At 43.7% G+C, this 12380-nt stretch overlaps 1 protein-coding gene across 1 annotated transcript; it reads right to left on the bottom strand.

Annotated features, from left to right (window-relative positions):
- Nucleotides 1-1381: 1381 nt before the first annotated feature.
- Nucleotides 1382-11320, bottom strand: LOC103373373 (fascin-like). Its single transcript, XM_008303247.1, has 5 exons — nt 9211-11320; nt 6080-6236; nt 5375-5496; nt 4862-5032; nt 1382-2858 (listed from the first exon to the last, which is right to left on the bottom strand). The coding sequence occupies exons 1-5, from the start codon at nt 10040-10042 to the stop codon at nt 2653-2655; spliced, it is 1488 nt and encodes a 495-aa protein (XP_008301469.1). The 5' UTR covers nt 10043-11320; the 3' UTR covers nt 1382-2652.
- Nucleotides 11321-12380: the final 1060 nt, after the last annotated feature.

Below are 12380 nucleotides of genomic sequence, written 5' to 3'. Positions count from 1 at the left end.
TCTTCCAGTCGCTTCGCAGAAGTTTTCGAGAATCCGCGTCTGTAGTTATATGACTGTTTGACTTTGACTGTTGCAAGGTTTATTGAGATTATTGATCTGTGTGTCTGTTACGTCTCTGAACATTCATCCTCCTCAGGCCCCATCCCTGCCATTACCTGTTACCATGGCAACACGTAGAGATCCTGCAGTGCAAACTGAAGGATGCTCGTTCCTCTGTCCTTCATGTGTCTGTATCCGATTACACATGTGAAGTTTAGCACACATTGGAATGACAGTCTGGCTTTTTTTTTTTCACAGAGGAAGGGAGATAAGTTTCCTCTGCAGTAGGGCAGAGAAAGTGGAGTAGGTTACCTCCCTCTCCACCTCGCCTTCCTTTCTCCTGTACAGTTTTGGCTCAGTGAAATCTCAAGGGGACCCAATGCAGGCTCTTTCTTCCTTCTCCCACACACAGCAGGATTTGCAAAATCATGACAATGAATTTTCTTATCAGAACAAGATGGTTGCCACATTGCAGGGACAGTGAAAAGTCTCTAACCTGAAGAGGTGATGTGGACCCACCCGGTTTATATTCAAGTATAAGTGAAGGAATATGTGACCTGGTGTGACAGTGTGGCTCACTGATGTGTGTGTTTTTTCAACTGAACTTAAATGCACAAAGGGGTTAGGGAAATTAACAGAATCAATTTATGACTGGTTTGATCTTGACAATAAGAGCAATGTAAGATGTTGTTCTTCTAACTACCTTAACTGGTCTGTAGTTACTGGCCTCACCAACCTTCCCAGTACTTTTTACTTTTGTACGTATTGTTCGCTTGTTTTCTCTCTGCTATCTTTTTCTCTCTCCTTTCCCTTCACGCTAACCAGTCAAGGCTGATAGTCGCCCTCCCTGAGCAGGGCTCTGAAAGAGGTTTCTTCTTGGTAAAGGAGAGTTTTTTTCTTCCCGCTGTCACAGAGGAGCTCCTCAAAGGGAATGTTTGGATTTGTTGGATTTCTTTCTATATTATAGTGTTGTTGGGGCTACAAGGTGGAGCGGTGGTTAGCACCATTGCCTCGCAGCAACAAGGTCGCTGGTTTGCGTCCCGGTGAGGACACCAGCTTCCTCCCACACAGTCCAAAAACATGCTGAGGTTAACTGGTGATTCTAAATTGTCCGTAGGTGTGAATGTGAGTGTGCTTGGTTGTCTGTCTCTAAGTGTAGCCCTGTGATAGACTGGTGACCTGTCCAGGGTGTCCTCTGCCTTCACCCTGAGTCAGCTGGGATGGACTCCAGCCCCCCATGACCCTAGTGAGGATTAAGCGGTGTATAGATAATGGATGGCTCTTGCATTGTTGACATAGACAATATAAACTAACAAAAAGAAAAATCAAGCTGAGGACCAACTATTGAGAGGAAAACTTTATTGGAGCTTTTACTCAATTCAGTTGAAATGTAAGAGCATGAAAGAGAAAAGATTGAATGCTCTATGGAAGGCACAGCCACAATGATAACCAGAGATGACTACACACACACACACACACACACACACACACACACACACACGCACGCACACACACATACACACACATACCAGCAGCAACCAATCTAAGGCCAACATTTCATCATAACAAATGTGTGCTTTTAAATTTGTTCAAGTGGACCCTATATTATTGTGCTAATTATTACTCGCTGTATTTTCACAGTTAGAATTCGTGTATTCATGACTACATTTATATGTATTTATGTGCATTCGAGCGTGTTGTGTGCGCTAACTAGGCCTCGCCCGCCACTCGGTGGGCGGGGGGATTTCGAAGCTTCTTTTTCAGTTGCATTTGTTTCATCTTAGACTATGACTGAAACCATGTACTGATCTGAGGAAACAAGCGCTGAGTGGATCCATTGTTGAAGGAAAACCTTTGGACCACTCAGGACTTTCCAAGGTTGCATCTCTAGAGAGAGTTTGTCGTCTGCACATTTACGACCGAGGAAGGAAAACTGGATAGTGACCAGACAAAACATATTAGATCTGCCAGCCATATCCCATTTCTGTTTCCATGGTTACCGTGTTTTGAATGATTCAGCGACAAAGAAAGCGTTATTTACAGCGGAAGCATGTAAATGGGTACCATCCCTTTATCAGATGTGCATTATGTTTTATAGCTTGAAAGACGAGTAAGCAGCGTACAGAGGCAGCAGGACGTTTAGCAGGAGAAGGTTAGATATTGTAAGATATGAGTTATAGCATTCTACATGTTTGTTACACCAGTAGTTACCACAGATAGGCACAACTAATAACAGCAATTGTCCTGACGTTTATCAGGTACAGCTTGTGTAAATTTGACTGGAGGTGAAACAAATACTGTGCAACCATATAACCACTATAATGCATTCAGTAAACAGCAAGTCGCCCAAAACTCCAGTAAAAAGCCCAGTAAGAAGAGATCATGTCTGAGAAAGAACATTTTCAAAAAAAAAAAAATCTAACACTTTGGTGCCATGACTTCCAGTTTATCAATTTCAGTTTCCACCACACATCCATCCAAACAAATTCACAACTACACACACACAGGCACACACACGTATGCAAAAAAAGAAAAAAGAAAACAGCTACCTACAGTATCTATTAATAGTGTGAAGTATTGTGTCAGATAGTGGAGAAGTCTGGCTGTGCATTCTCAGTATTCCCAGAGGGTGGCGTTGTCCAGGGAGTCTACGCTGGCCTTAAGCCCGCCGGCGTGGTCTCCTTTAAGGTACTTCCCACCCAGAGCGCGAATGGCCATCTTGTTGAGGTCACAGAACTCGAGCAGGAACTGGACGGGCGTTGAGCTGCTGCACACGACCGCTGTGTCGTCTCCAACGCACCAGTACTTCCCCATGAAGTCTGGACAAACAACACGTTTAAGGAACCCTGGCTCATAGAGGACATACAGTGGCTCAATATACAGCATTTTTATATACGTAGATTCGCTTATTGCATTTAATGTTCGACTGTTATCCTGACTTTAAGGGTGATACGAGAAATGTGCTTCCATACGTTTCATTTAAAGAGCTCGTATTGTGCTTTTTTTCTTTCTTTCTCTCTTTCCTTTAGTATGTTATGGCTTTTTTTTCGTGCAAGTAAAAGGTCTGCAAACTTCCAAAGTCCAAACCAAAGGGAGGTATTCTCTCTCACAGAAAACACTGCTTCTTAGCAGCCTGAAACGCTCCGTTTGGAGTCCAGGATTTTCCTGTTTCTCATCTACATCACCATGTAACACATTTGCATAACGCCTGCCTAGTTACTATTCTGGAACAACCATAAACAATAAACAAGTAGCTTCTTTACTGTTTGCTACTTCTTTACTGTTAGAGCAATTTCTGTGATTCTCTTTGCCTGCAGATGTTAGCAGCTGACTTGGATCGCTCCACAGCTTGCATTTGCTTATAGATCTGGGGTAACTTTATGTCTGACCAATCAGAGGAGACTGGACTTTTTGGGAGTTGGGCCTTAAAGAGACAGGAGCTAAAACTGAACGTTTCAGACAGACAGTGAGAAAAGGTGCTTCAGCAATTTAGCATGAGAAAAAATTAGTTTTTTGAGCATCAACATAATCTAAGAGACCCCAAATATAAAATCATAAACCTCATAAAATCATGAATAATATGTCAGTGCTGAGCATAATACGACTCTTTAAATATTTCAAATGTTTTTGGGCAAAATGTACTTCAGTACTACAACATGACCATTTCATCATGACGATAACAAATAATACACCACTTTGACTCACTGTTCAGGTCTAAGTAGGCTGGCCGGTTGAAATGATAGAAGGCCGATCCATTTAGCCATAATATTATTCCCATTAGACGTATTAAATATTGATTTTGTCTGAAGCCCGGTTGAGTTAAACGGGGGTTGTGGTGAGCACTAAACAGCCCCAACAAACAGTCACTACATTTAAAGGACAAGAACATGCACATTGTGGAAGGACAATGTGAATCTGATGCAGTTCCATTCATTAAGAACAGTCGACGATGCCTTAACGTTCCACCAGCGAGTCACAATGTGGTCTACACTGCTGTATTCTACGGTCTGGGCTAGTCCATCAATAATACATGTATTATTGACAAAACACTAAAGATAACCGCGTGTCCATTGTGATGGAGAGAAAATCTTGGTGCCGTACTGACGTGAACTTTTAGCTGCCTGAAAGCTATAAAAATGCATTAATTTAAGCCAGCCTCTGCGGGATTTAAAAATGTCAGACTTAAGCGCCACCAGTATTACACTCGCTAAGCGCTGTGAGGCATGGCTCCAAATAAATGGTAATCTTACTTCATATTTGTCAAATGCATTCAACTGGTGCATGCCAACAAGTTTTGTGTGTTGATAATGTGTCGGTGCTGTGTTTCCTCTGCCCATACCACCCTCTTAGCTCGTTTAATAGCATTACAAACCCCCAGTACGGTGGCGTACTTTGACTTATGACATATGCTTGCTCTCCTCAACCACCAGTTTTCCAAAGTTCCCTGCTAAGTTTGGAATTAACAACCCAATAGCCAGTGTGGATCGACCCAATGTAGCCTCTGTTTCCACTCCCCTTGGTAATCTGTCCATGCCTATAATCACAAAATGTCACTTAATCGGCCCGAATAATCGCCCAACCCATCAACTACTCTTCACTAATTTGGACAGTCCTCAATTTGGTACTTCCACAGGCTAGTATAAATAAAAAAGTTTGTGTAGCAAACAGTCTTACTTTCTTAAAATCAAAAGAAATTTGTTATCAGGATGCTAGAATATGCTAAATTCTCTATTTTCTACACACTGGGCTTCAGAATAAATACAATTATAACACTGGTTCCGTAAACTCAGGATTTCTTTTGTCTTTAAACACAATCACCCACCTTTGAGGGCGTAAGCACCGTTATGGAACTCCAGTTGGAAAACATCGTAGGATGCTCGGTTGGAGTCCAGAGTCGTCATTCCAGCTTTACGAGCTCCAATGAAACCGTGCTCTCCGCGAAGGACAATGATTGGACGGTTGATCAGCTTCATCAGGAACTGTTCAGCCTCCCCTGAGGAAAAAAGGCTCATTAGGGTTTATCGAATAAATCTGGGTCTTGTTTCTAAGATGATTCAAGTCCATCAGCACATAAGGATACTGAGGAAACTTTGATGCTTTTAGGGTAAAGGATTTGTGCTGGTATTTGTTCTAATCATGGATGAAAAAATACTGAGATGCCTTAGCAAAGAAGTACTGATATTTAACTTAAAGACAGAACACTTTTGAATCCTGATTTTGCCTACATGAAGATTAATTCATTTTACAGTAGTACAGAATAAGTACATGTACATAAAAACGCACTGAGCTCATTTGTAACTGCTTACTTTCCGCTCACGTCAGAAGCATGACTGACCTGTATTGTCTACAGTAGCAGCCAGCTGCCCGTTCTTCTTTGCAATCACATACTTGCCGTTGGATGCACGAACACACACCCGACCATCGCGCCACTCCAGTTCAAAGTAACAGTTGGCAGACCTGAAACACACCCACACAATACAGAACTCAGCTGGCAGACTGTGAAGGATGGTTATATATGAACTAAATGTGCGAGAGGGCGGAAGTAAAGCAAAGAGCCAAAACTGAGCTTCATTATTTGTGATGTCTAATACATTATGCATATTTACCACTGAACGACATGGGGAAAACAACTAACTGGGATTTTTCTTACAGATATGGCGATTATGATTTGATTTGTGATAATTTTTTTTTTCTTTACAGTCAAGCTTTAACTCAATATTCGATATGTGTCACGGATTTAAAACATGTGATGGAGTATTGCCACATGAGATACCATCAAAACCATGACGGTCACAAAGAGGACGGCACAAATTTATAAAACCACTGACACGCAACAGTTTAAAGCCTCGGTCTGACATGCTATGTAACAAATATAATATAACCTAACTAAATGGCAGCCTTTGCAATCTGCTAAATTGCATTGTTTCAAATTTGAAATGGATCCATTGTTCGGCTCCACTGCGTGACATACAACATTATACAATGTGTGTGTGTGTGTGTGTGTGTGTGTGTGTGTGTGTGTGTGTTAGTGTGTGGTTACTTGGTGGAGGCAGTGCACTGCAGCCCTCCGGTTGCTGTCAGCGTCCAGTATTTTCCAGCAGCAGTTCTGAAGGCACATTTCCTGTCCTCACGGCTCATCTCCAACTGGAAGACTTCCTGGTCGCCTTCCTCGTCCTGATTGGCCGACAGGTCCATGCCTAGAAAAGTGGGGCAGTCCGCTGTCAGATTTCATTTGTCTCTGGAGGTCTGAATCTCTGTTACCCTCAAAACTCATGAGGTTCCCCCTGACACGCTCTTAAAGCGACAGGATTTCCTGAACTCTCTGAACCCAGCTGCTGGAGGCGCGGCCGCACAAATTTGTGCATTATTGCGCCCGAGCAGGAATATGTCTTTCCTGAGTGGAGTTAGATGACGGGGCAGTAGGTCTGGCGATGATAGCAGAGTAACAGTGAGGAAGCAAGTTTTCCACATGATAAAAATTGATCAATCAGTTCCAAATGGTTGACCTGCATTACTCCGGCTGAATTGGCAGAACATTTATTATGAGTGTACTACATTCTCATGTATAAAGGATTTGTGAGGAAGCTGACATCCCTGCTTTTGATGAACTTTCAAAGCTGTAGACTCAAAGCACACATACTCTAACAAATGAGGACTGAAATATTGTTTTAAGGTATTAGTGCTGTGGAATAAAATGTCTCAGTTATATAAGATCACTTTCAGACTAGTAGGTTATGACACAACACTGACATACAGCATTATCTCTTTGTAAACTTTTAATGGGCAAGCTGCTTATATCCAGCAGATATGGGTCAATATTAGCATTTGGAGTCATGTTTGTGGTCGACTAATGTGGCACTCAGATATTCCCCACTTTAAGCTGTATTTTGTTTCCCTTCATCTCTGAAGGGAATTGTCTGGCTCGTGGCTGCTAAATGTTCCACCATCGCTCAACCTTCAGGGCTAGAAAATGAATGAATGAATGGAGAGGGGCCAAAAACTGCAGTTCCTCAAATGGCCAGCTCCAAGAGGGGGTCAGTTCCTATAGACCCACATGTTAAATGCTCAGTTTTACAGCAGAAATAAACATGTTTAAAGCCTGGTATGAAAAATGGTTTTGGCCTCTATAGCCAATTTTGCCATTCGTGACAACTGTAGGGGGGTGAATATTTACATAACTCACCTGATGGGATTGTGTTAAAGAATAAATGTAAGTATAATTTGGGGTGTGGAGAGAGCTGAGGACACTTCATGGCCCAGAGGTGTTTACATGGCCCACCTCAGCTTTACTCTCGCTCCACCTCTTTGCTCATTTTTGGAGTAAGGCCAAGATGACGCCACCTGAAAGCCTGAGCTTTAAAACAGCTGTTCAGGAAACCTGTGGGTGACGTCATAGAGGGTTCATCTAACTGTATATACAGTCAGTGTGTTCTAACTTCACCAGCTAGTTGCTCTGTCTGTTATTTAATATGCCATTTGGATGTGAGCAGAAAACATACAGTGGGTTTATCATTTATTTGTTAAAACGGCTGCCTGCTGATGAAAACTGTAAAACTAAACCAAAGCAGTAGATATTGGTTATAAAAATCAAAGCTTTATGAGGCTGAGCACAGCTGCATGGATGAGTGATAATTAGCGATAGTTTCATCACTGCAGGAACATCTTTTATATTACATGTAGTCATTTAATCATTTCTAAATATAAAGCTGTACTTAGGGCACGTTTAAGACAGCTTTAAAAGAGAAATGTTCCATTTAGAGAGCGGACACACTTCCATGTCAACTAGCAGTTTGCCTCTAAAGACTTTAACCTGACTTACACTAATCTCAAATGATGTAAAAATAGCCCTGAAATTAGTTGGATTTGAGATAGAAGTACTTGGACTTCATTTGAGATTAAGACAAAAGCTAAATTTGAACTTTTTTTTTGAGCTTCTGGCAAACAAAATGCTTGTGCATTTCCACACTGGAGCCTGGATTAATTAATCGATTGAGCTGTTTGGTCTATGCAATGTCAGAAGATGATGAAAAATAGTCATCAGTGTTTCCCAGAGCCAAAGATGACATCCTCGAGTGTCTTGTTTTGTCCCAAAGATACCAGTTTTCTGTCATTGAGGAGGAAAGAAACCATAAAACGTTCCAAATTATGAAGCTACAGATTTTTTTTACATTTTTTCCTTTAAAAAAACAAAACACTCCAATCAGTCAATTTCCAAAATAGCTCAATAGGTCATTTTAATAGTTGACACCCAGTCGATTAATCGTTCCAGATCTGGTAGTTACTGGGCTACAGAGGCAGAAGCAGAGGCGGTTCTTTAAAAAGAAAGAAAACTGTGAATGTGCAGCACAGTCTCTTGGTCCTTGCGTTGCATGTGTTATCCATCAGTCTTCTAATTATGGTCACAATTCAGGTCACAATTCACTGCCCTACTCTGACCTCATTTGACAAACATTATCTTCTTTGCTTTCAATCCATCTCCTCTGGAATGCTCTCAATTTTCTCTCTCTCTCTCACACACACACACACACACACACACACACACACACACACACACACACACTCCAGACTACATTAATGCATATCGACTGCTTGGGTAAACCAGTGTGTTGGTGATCGCTCACATGTGCATGGCAGCACAGACTCAAGCAGAGAGGCTGAGAGGCACAAGACAAAGAGGTTGCATGTGGCACATTGAGCAGGACCGTCTGAATCACAGCTCACTGTTTGTGGCCTGTTTTCTCTACTGTCTCCACCATTTTATCCCCCGTGTCTCCAAAACAAGCCTGCCCTTATTCTCAGTCTATTCTGAGTTAAAAGAATGATGGATAACTGTAGACTGGAGCTGACCCTGGACCAGCAACCACAATGCAGGGGTAGAATTACTGCAGAAAAATGTTAAGCTAGGCAGAGACTGGCCAAAAGGAGGGAGGGAGGGAGGGAGGAGAAAGTGAGAGCATAGATAATGAAAAACACATGGTGTGAGGAAAATGAAGTAAGAGGAGTCTCTAATTCTGCTCTACTTTCTCCCCCCTACACACACACACACACACACACAGCCAGATCATGCAACAGCTGCCGGGGGTGTGTGCCCAGTTATGCAGTGACTGCATCAGTGTGGTGAATTGTGATTTTTTTTTTTTTTTGTGGCTCTGTGGAGCTGCAGAGCCTCACCTTGCCTCGTGGAGACGTTTCTCTCGTTGCCTGCAGTCAGCACGACCTGAGCGTGGCTGCGCTCCAGGCCGAACAGTTCATCCTTCCCCACCCGGGTGCTCTTCCCGGACTTCATGGTGCCGGTGGGGCCGGCCGGGGCCAGGTAGCGGCCGTTGCAGTCGCGGAATGCCACTTTCCCGGAGCGGAACTCCAGCATGTAGCCGGTATCCTTGTCCGTCTTGGTGGACAGGCTGCCGTCGTTGCGGAGGAAGCGGTTGTCCGAGGTCTCCAGGTGGTAGCGCTGATCCCGGTACACCAGTGTCACAAGCGAGTCGACGCCCCAGGGGACGTCCCGGTCTATGGACACCTCCTGCCGCTCCCCATGCGCGCTCAGGTGGGCGAAGCGTTTGCGCGCAAAGCTGTAGAGGTTGACCTGCGGGTGGACGGCCAGGTGCATGCTCCATCTCTCCGCCGGAGAGGCGGTTTGCGCAAAGCAGGTGATCCGGTCCTCGCTGCCGCCCAGGAAGCGGCCGTGGGGCTCGGACTGCAGCGACCACCGCCCGTCCTCATGCACCGTGATGACGAAGCGGCAGTCCTTTCCGCGCGTCTCGCTGTCCGCGGTAACGTTGCCGTCTTTGTCCGTGGCGAGGTAGCGGCCCAGGTGGGAGAGCAGGAACACCGCGCTGCCGTCCTCCCCGGTCTGCTCCAGGGTCCACGTCTGCTTCTTCTTCAGGCTGCTGGCCGAGGCGTTGATCTTGAAGCCGAAGGTCTCCGCCGTCAGATACTTGCCGTCGTCGTTGATGAGTCCCAGAGGGATCCGCAGCAGGTCCCCGTCCGCGCCGTTGGAGGACATGATTGCTAAGCAGAGAAAAGAAAGGAGATGCTGGGCTTGTTGAGAGAAGACAGACCGACGGACAGAGAGGCAGAGACTGTGGGGGTGTCCGGGGGAGGGTTAGAAAGAGAGAGAGAGAGAGAGAGAGAGAGAGAGAGGGAGAGCTGCTGTGCTGGCTGATGGTGATGAACGTCCCCTGACTGAAAATCCAGACCGCCTCGCTGGGGCTGCAGGAGTTGCAGGACTGAGAGTTTTTTTTTTCTTTTTTCTAACGGCAGTACACGCCCCAGATACATGCAGAGGAGCTGGAGGGATATGACTGCAATTTTGGCAAACCACTCCACCCATGCACTCCTCTCTACTGTCCACCTACACACACATACAGCCTAAACAGTATCATTCAGACCAGCATGACCACTTTAACTACCTCAAATTGGCATCTGTTCACCTTCAGTTCCACATGGACAAACATTCACCAACTTGCAGAACTGTTTTGTCTTTCAATCTTGCCATACTGAGGATATTCCAGTGACTTTTAGCCCTTTAAGTTCACTTTTGCTGCTGTATTTGTTTCACCTGTGGCTGCGTCTTGTTTGAAAAGTCCCATAGTTCTAATGAAATCACATTTTCCTGTAATACGAACAATACCTTAGACAAAAGTGCGCCACAACTTTGTGTGCAAGTATGAAAAGAAGGCCCTTCCCATTTCCAGCATGACAGCTTCAGCATGAGTTTGCCATGGCTTCAACCGTTTAGAATAAACTGGAATCTGCTCTCTCCTCACTCTTTCTCATTGCCCCTGGTGACAGCTTGTCATGGTAACACATGTGCTACAGGGTGGAAGGTTATGTCTGTTATAACGTTCTGTCCCCAGCCCCCCACCACGTCTTTGCATCCTAACATTGCATTACATTAAGCAGTGACAACTTGTCTGCGTTGCAGCTGCAGGAGTTTAAGTGATGAAATGCGTTTTGAAATGAAAGTCAGAGAATTATAAAAGCACTGTGTTTACTTAGTTGTTTCCTGACCTTGCTCCATTCCTCCACCCGTTTCCATCCTCTGCTGCGTCCAGCCCTGCCCGTCTCTTCCGTCCTCCGTCATGGCTCCTGCCTGCACATCCACCTTCATTTTTCCTGGACAGACAGTTAGCGGGTGTCGACTTGTCTTTTCCTCACTTCTGCAATGATATCAGCAGAGCCGTGCGAAGCTCAATGAGAAACAAATTCATCCAGCTGAGCATTTTGAGTGATTTTGCGTGGTTTATCTTTGCTGTGGCAGCATTTCAATAAAAATTTGAATATGCAAACATGTGTTTTGACTGTGTGTTGACCTATTTCGTCAGAGTCCTCCAGCAAAATGATCTGCTTCAGGGCTGTGATTCCATTGAACCTGTGCTTACACAGTAACAACCAGCAGTCTGTTGTATCCTGTAGCGTCCATCACTCCTGGTTTTCTGTTAGTGGAAAGACAGGAAAGTTTGTGAGTAGTTCACAACATGCTAATTTGGATGACTTTGCATCTATACTTTATGCTTTTGCGAAAGGCCACTGAATGCCTAGAACGTGTGTGTTTTGCAGGATGTCCCAGTGAATTGAAAATGAATCAGTGATCATTTTTGATCATATATGAACTGTTTAAGTCACTTCACAGTAAACTGAACCCACTGTTTTGACTGTTATCTGGAAAAATCAGCAATTCTGTGTCATTGCTTTGGGATGCTGTAAGCTTGGATCAGTGTTTCTCATTAGTTTTTACATTTTATAGATAAAACACTCCCACAAAGTGATCAATGAATATCTAAAGTCTGCATTTTCCAGTGCAGCCCTCACACATGGTCACTTATATAATCCAAACAAGGAGCAGGAGTAGCAACAGAGGAAAGCATCCCATGTCCATAAAGGTCATTTGTATGCTCAAATGTCCAATAACACACTGACACTGAACAGAGGAGGTCACAGAAGTAAGTTTTTGGTCTCCATCTTCGCCCTCTGTTATCCTTTCCTCTGTCTCAATTAGGTGTGAAATTTTCCTAAACCTAACCAAATAATTTTTATTTTTTTGATTTCGATGTTTCTGAAAATACACAGTTCCTTAGCTTTAGAAGAAGTTTCCGCCTGCTGTCTTTGTAATAATCTTAAATTAAGTTGGCTAATTCACCTGTAATAGTTTATAAAATGCGAATTCAGCCTAAATGTAACTATTGATTGACATATGAATCTAAATGTTTATATCTATCCAACACGTATGATCCAAATGTCAGCTGTGTATGAAATTTTTAAAAAAAAGAAAGATTAGAAACAGGATGCAAAAAGAGCCAGAATAGTCCAGATTAAACATGTAAAAATCCATTTCTGTGACA

Source organism: Stegastes partitus, unplaced genomic scaffold (genome assembly GCF_000690725.1).
Source record: "Stegastes partitus isolate 25-593 unplaced genomic scaffold, Stegastes_partitus-1.0.2 Scaffold1964, whole genome shotgun sequence".
NCBI lineage: Eukaryota > Metazoa > Chordata > Actinopteri > Pomacentridae > Stegastes > Stegastes partitus.
The sequence above is the reverse complement of the archived record's forward strand: the minus strand, read 5'-3'. Positions and strand labels throughout refer to the sequence as shown.

What these genes read in the sequence shown, in the direction of transcription:
- LOC103373373 (XM_008303247.1), bottom strand. Translation starts at nt 10,042, where the DNA reads ATGTCCTCCAACGGCGCGGACGGGGACCTGCTGCGGATCCCTCTGGGA. An exon ending in CAGTGCACTGCCTCCACCAA is followed by an intron (nt 5,497 to 6,079) that starts GTAACCACACAC and finishes GGTGTGTTTCAG; the next exon opens with GTCTGCCAACTGTTACTTTG. An exon ending in TGCTACTGTAGACAATACAG is followed by an intron (nt 5,033 to 5,374) that starts GTCAGTCATGCT and finishes TTTTTTCCTCAG; the next exon opens with GGGAGGCTGAACAGTTCCTG.